At 51.3% G+C, this 5,759-nt stretch overlaps 1 protein-coding gene across 1 annotated transcript; it reads left to right on the forward strand.

Moving 5' to 3' along the window:
• The first annotated feature begins 107 nt into the window (after positions 1 to 107).
• MRPS12 (mitochondrial ribosomal protein S12) lies at positions 108 to 4,462 on the forward strand. The gene is made up of 3 exons (XM_086689713.1): positions 108 to 221; positions 520 to 587; positions 3,749 to 4,462. The coding sequence occupies exons 2-3, from the start codon at positions 539 to 541 to the stop codon at positions 4,117 to 4,119; spliced, it is 420 nt and encodes a 139-aa protein (XP_086545839.1). The 5' UTR covers positions 108 to 221; positions 520 to 538; the 3' UTR covers positions 4,120 to 4,462.
• The last annotated feature ends 1,297 nt before the right edge of the window (positions 4,463 to 5,759 follow it).

Genomic DNA, 5,759 nt, shown 5'->3' on the forward strand with positions numbered 1-5,759 from the left:
CAGCCGTCCTGCCAATCAGACGCTGGATGGGGTGAGCGCCTCTCGAGCCTCAAATACAGTGCGATGAGAAACATCGACTGTGATTGACTCTGTCGTTGACCAATCGTCATCTGTGCCCCGCCCCTTCAGCGTGCACGGGAGGCAGAACCAGCCAATCCCTGCCGGGGTGACCTCCGGAAGGGGCAAGAGGCAGATTCAGCGTGCCTGCGGACCCTGCAAGGGTCGGTGAAGTTGATGGAAATCATTGGATTCTACCAGTCTCCCGGGCCCTCTCCTCAGTTTCCCTTCTGCTTCTGTGTGCGGGGGGCGGGAGAGTTTGTTGGGTGCCCACTCAGAGCGAAACTAAATTTACCGAGGGAATTTCTGTCAGCAACGTGTGGGGTTGCAGTTAGACCGTCGAGGAAATTCCTTGGATTTAATCAGAAGGCTCTGAGGACGTGGTGGGGAGAATTTGGGCCCTTGTCCGGCTACGGCCACTTTTTCCTTTTTCCTTCCTGATGCTCATATCCCCTCACACAGGGACCCTGCAGGCGGTGGGATGTCCTGGTCCGGTCTTCTCCGTGGCCTCAACACGTCCCTAAATTATGGTAAGTTAGGGGCTTGAGCTGCAGAGACGCAGCAGGATAAGGGCTATCCCCGCCGGGACTTGTGTGCCTCTGCCGCAGCCCCGGGGGAATCGGGTTAAATTAGGGATGGATGGATACACGGTGGGTTTTAGCAGAGCTCGGGCTGCGGGGGGAAGAGGTGGGAAGTGGTTGCCTTGGGGGCTACTATGCGTCGTCAGGGGGCATCAGGAGTTTGGGTCAGTTGCTGATTTCTTCAGCAGGTACTTATTAAATTCCGTGGGTGAGACATCCAAGCAAAGCGCTTGGCTCATTCATTCAGCTGATATGTATTTTTTTTAATTCTTAATTTTTAATTTTTTTAAAAGTTTAAATCCAAGTTAGTTAACATATAATGTAATAATGATGTCAGAAGTGGAATTTAGTGATTTATTACTTACATATAACACCCAGTACTCATCCCAACAAGTGCCCTCCTTAATGCCCCTCCCCCCCATTTAGCCCATCCTCCCCACCCTACACCCCCTCCAGCAGCCCTGAGTTCTCTGTATTTAAGGGTCTCTTATAGTTTGTCTCGCTTTCTGTTTTTATCTTAGTTTTGCTTCCCTTCCTCTATCTTCATATGTTTTGTTTTTTAAATTCCACGTATGAGTGAAATCATATGATGTTTGTCTTTTTGTGGCTGACTTATTTTGCTTAGCATAATACACTCTAGTTCCATCCATGTTGTTGCAAATGGCAAGATTCCGTTCTTTTTGATCGCTGAGTAATATTCCATTGTGTGTATGTGTATATACCACATCTTTTTAAAAAATTTTTCTTTAATGTTTATTTTTGAGAGAGCATGACTGGGGGGGGGGTGGCGGGGAGACACCGAATCTGAAGCAGGCTCCAGATTCTGAGCTGTCAGTCAGCACAGAGCCCGACATGGGGCTCGAACTCAAAAACCAAGAGATCATGACCTGAGCTGAAGTTGGACACTTAACCGACAGAGCCACCCAGGTGCCCCTTCTTTATCCATTCGTCAGTCGATGGACATTTGGGCTCTTTCCATACTTTGGCTATTGTCGATAGCGCTGCTATAAACATTGGGGGGCATGTGCCCCTTCGAATCAGCATTTATGTATCCTTTGCATAAATACCTAGTAGTGCAATTGCTGGGTCATAGGGTAGTTCTATTTTTAATTTTTTGAGGAACCTCCATGCTGTTTTCCAGAGTGGCTGCACCAATTTGCATTCCCTGATGATGAGCATCTTCTCATTGTATCTGTTGGCCATCCGGATGTCTTCTTTGGAGAAGTGTCTATTCATGACTTTTGCCCATTTCTTCACTGTATTGTCTTTTGGGTGTTGAGTTTGATAAGTTCTTTATAGATTTTGGATACTAACCCTTCATCTGATGTGTCATTTGCAAATATCTTCTCCCATTCTGTCGGTTGCCTTTTAGTTTTGCTGATTGTTTCCTTCGCTGTGCAGAAGCTTCTTATCTTGATGAAGTCCCAATAGTTCATTTTTGCTTTTGTTTCCCTTACCACTGGAGACATGTCAAGTAAGAAGTTGCTGTGACCAAGGTCAAAGAGGTTGTTGCCTGTTTTCTCCTCTAGGATTTTGATGGTTCCTTTCGTACGTTTAGGTCTTTCACCCATTTTGAATTTATTTTCGTGTATGGTCTTAGAAAGTGGTCCAGGTTCATTCTTCTGTATGTTGCTGTCCAGTTTTCCCAGCACCATTTCCTGAAGAGACTGTCTTTTTTCCATTGGATATTCTTTCCTGCTTTGTCAAAGACTAGTTGGCCATCCGTTTGTGGGTCCATTTCTGGGTTCTCTAGTCTGTTCCATTGATCTGAGTGTCTGTTTTTGTGCCAGTACCATCCTGTCTTGATGATTACAGCTTTGTAATACAGCTTGAAGTCCGGGACTGTGATGCCTCCTGCTTTGGTTTTCTTTTTCAACATTACTTTGGCCATTCGGGGTCTTTTGTGGGTCCATACAAATTTTAAGATCGTTTGGGGTGCCTGGATGGCTCAGTCTGTTAAGTGTCCAACCAGCTCAGGTCATGATCTCCCCCTTCTGAGTTCGAGTCCCGTGTGGGGCTCTGTGCTGACAGCTCAGAGCCTGGAGCCTGCTTCGGATTCTGTGTCTCCCTCTCGCTCTGCCCCTCCCCTGCTCTCACTGTGTCTCTCTCAAAAATAAATAAACATTAAAAAAAAATAATACAAAGAAAACTTTAAGATTGTTCTAGCTCTGTGAAGAATGCTGGTGTCATTTCGATAGGGATTGCATCGAATATGTAGATTGCTTTGGGTAGTATTGACATTTTAACAATATTCGTTCTCCCAAGCTGACTCGATATGCGTCCCTCGTGGCAGCCTTTACACACCATACTCAGGAGGGAGATTCGATCATGGTGTTTGTGATACAGTGAGGCCACTGAGCGGCAGTCTTACTCAAGGGCACGCCACTAGGAAGAGACTCCTAGGAACGTCTCAGCCCCTTTGAGGATTCTGCTGTAATATGAGACACAGAATATGAGCCAGGGCCTTCCCTGGATGTGGAGGGAGCATAAAGTTTGTGTGTGAAATGAGTGTGCCAGGGAGGAGGAGGGACACCTCCCGGAAACACCCCACTGGGTTGCTGTGGGGCAGGCACAAGTTAATATAGGTACGATGCATAGAACAGTACGTGACATGGTGTGAATCTGTTTGCTTTTTTTTTTTTTTTTTTTTTTTTAATCTTCATTGATTTTTGAGAGAGAGACAGAGCATGAGCAGGGGAAGGGCAGAGAGAGAGGGAGACACCGAATCCGAAGCAGTCTCCAGGCTCCAGAGCCCGACTCAGGGCTCCAACCCATCAACCCATGAGATCATGACCTGAGCCGAAGTCAGACACCCCACCGACTGAGCCACCCAGGCGCCCCTGAGTCTGTTTGTGTTTGTTACTGATTTTAAACAGCATTAAAGTCAGTATCTTCCTTGCGAATAAAATGAGTTAATTCACGTTAAACGTTTAAGATAGAACCTGACCTGTGGCGGTTGCTCAGTAAACGTTTTTGCTAATACTAGCAACCACCTCTGGACGTAAACAAATCCGTCCTTGTAAAGTGCTCGCAACAGGGCCTAGAAGCCTTATGCGTTGCCTTCATTGGGATGATAACCCCCCTGCGCCCTCCCGGTTGTGTGTCTCCAGGCCTAGCCCTGGTCCCGCAGCTCGGGGCCGCCCGCCCCATGGCCACCCTGAACCAGATGCACCGCCGGGGGCTTCCGAAGCGACCGCCTGCCCCTCCGGGCCCCACGGAGGGCCGGCCGCAGCTGAAGGGCGTGGTTCTGCGCACGTTCATCCGGAAGCCCAAGAAACCCAACTCGGCCAATCGCAAATGCTGCCGCGTGCGGCTCAGCACCGGCCAAGAGGCCGTGTGCTTCATCCCCGGAGAGGGCCACAGCCTGCAGGAGCACCACGTCGTGCTCGTGAAGGGCGGCCGCACCCAGGACCTGCCCGGCGTGAAGCTCACCATCGTGCGCGGCAAGTACGATTGTGGCCACGTGCAGAAGAAGAAGTGACCGCCAGGGCCGCCGGCGGCCGGGGCTTCCCCCAGAACGAGAACCTTCCTCTCCAGGTGCCTGTGGAGTCCTTGGGAAGCTATCCCAGCCCTGGAAGGACCTGGTCCTTGATTCAAATCCTGGCCTCGCCTCTTCCATCTGGAACGCTGCTTGCCTGTGGGGGTTCTGGGTGTGAATTGGGAAGAGGCACCCCCTGGCCACACCCTTGCCTTCCCTGTAGAGCGGTGGCTGGGGGGGGGGGGGGGGGCCTCTTCTGTTGGGATAAGGCCCTGGCTCTGTACTGCCATCTGCTGGGGAGGAATGGCAATAAAAAACGCCCCTACCCCCATGATTGTGATGTGAACCCTCCTGCACGGTATTTACCCTCTGCGTGGTATTAAGCCTGTGACATCCCCCGTGGGCCTCGATTTCCTCCAGAAAATAGCTCCACTCACATATCCCCCTTCTTGGTATAAATTCAATGCTCTAAGTGCATAACACATGCTCCCCTACTTTAAGCTGCTGGTAGGCAGCGCTGGGTCCACCTTGTTCCCTTCCCCGCAGGCCCAGGATCTGTGCAAAGAGAGCCCGGCCCTCGAGCTTCCCCCTCTGTGGAAGGGGCATTGAAAGGATCGGTCGGGATGCGCTGCTGCCCACATGGGAGCTGCTCTCCTAGGTTATTTTCAGACTCAACACCCACCTGGATCCGAATCCTGCCTCTCCCTCCTTGTTCTGTGACTTCGCGCTGTTCCCGCGCTGGGCCTCAGTTTCCTCCCTCAGGAAATGGCACCGGGAGTGATACTGACCTCACCTGATCACGCGCTTGACCATGTTCGACTTTAAGATTTGGGAGTCGTCCTTCTCACGGCTCTGTGCAAGTCCTGCCTTCCCTGCTTACTGCCCAGGTGACCTTGGGCAGGTCATGTAAGCTCTGAGCCTGTTTCCTCCTGGACTAAAGAACAGGGCCTGCATGGAGCTTAGCATACCTCCTGAAGTTCTCACGGCTGGAAATATCCCACAAGGCCTCTTAGGATCAGGGCTGGGGGCAGACGGGGCATTGACTACAGACAGTGGTCCCCCATCACTTCACGTTTCGCACCAATTTTATGGAGCCAGGGTGTTGGCTGTGCCCAGCCGGGGAGATGGCAGGAGACACGAGGGGAGGCTGGCAGGCGCGCTTTCCCTTGTGGCACACTGGCTCCAGTGGTATGTTACCCCGCAGGAGGGGAGCTGCGCCTGAGGTAGGAGGCGGGGTGGGGGGCGTGGTCTGGACTGGTCTGGACTGGTCTGAAAGTTTCAGACCAGACTCAGCCTGGTCCAAAGGGCAGGTGCCGATGGGTGGTGCCCACAGAGGTTGCCCAGGGCCCCACAGCTGAACCCCAGAGACTCCCAAAACCACAGAAAGGGTTCCTTTTGATATCCCTGTTGGTCACCTCAAGGACAGACCACCCTGACTCCCAACTCCCTGCCAGCGATTGGCTTACCCCAGACGGTCAGCAGCTTTCCCTACGATTAGAAATCCTGGTTTGGCCTGTTTTTTGACCCCGGCTACCAACTGATGTCCACGTATCTAAGCAAAGAATTTGCAAAGGAAACCTCTCTGATTACCCCCTGACTCCCCACCCTCTACCCCAGAAAGCTGTGAGCAGTCTTGTTGGACC

Source organism: Puma concolor, chromosome E2, assembly GCF_028749965.1.
Source record: "Puma concolor isolate L17-30 chromosome E2, mPumCon1.1.hap2, whole genome shotgun sequence".
In the NCBI taxonomy this organism is placed as follows: domain Eukaryota; kingdom Metazoa; phylum Chordata; class Mammalia; order Carnivora; family Felidae; genus Puma; species Puma concolor.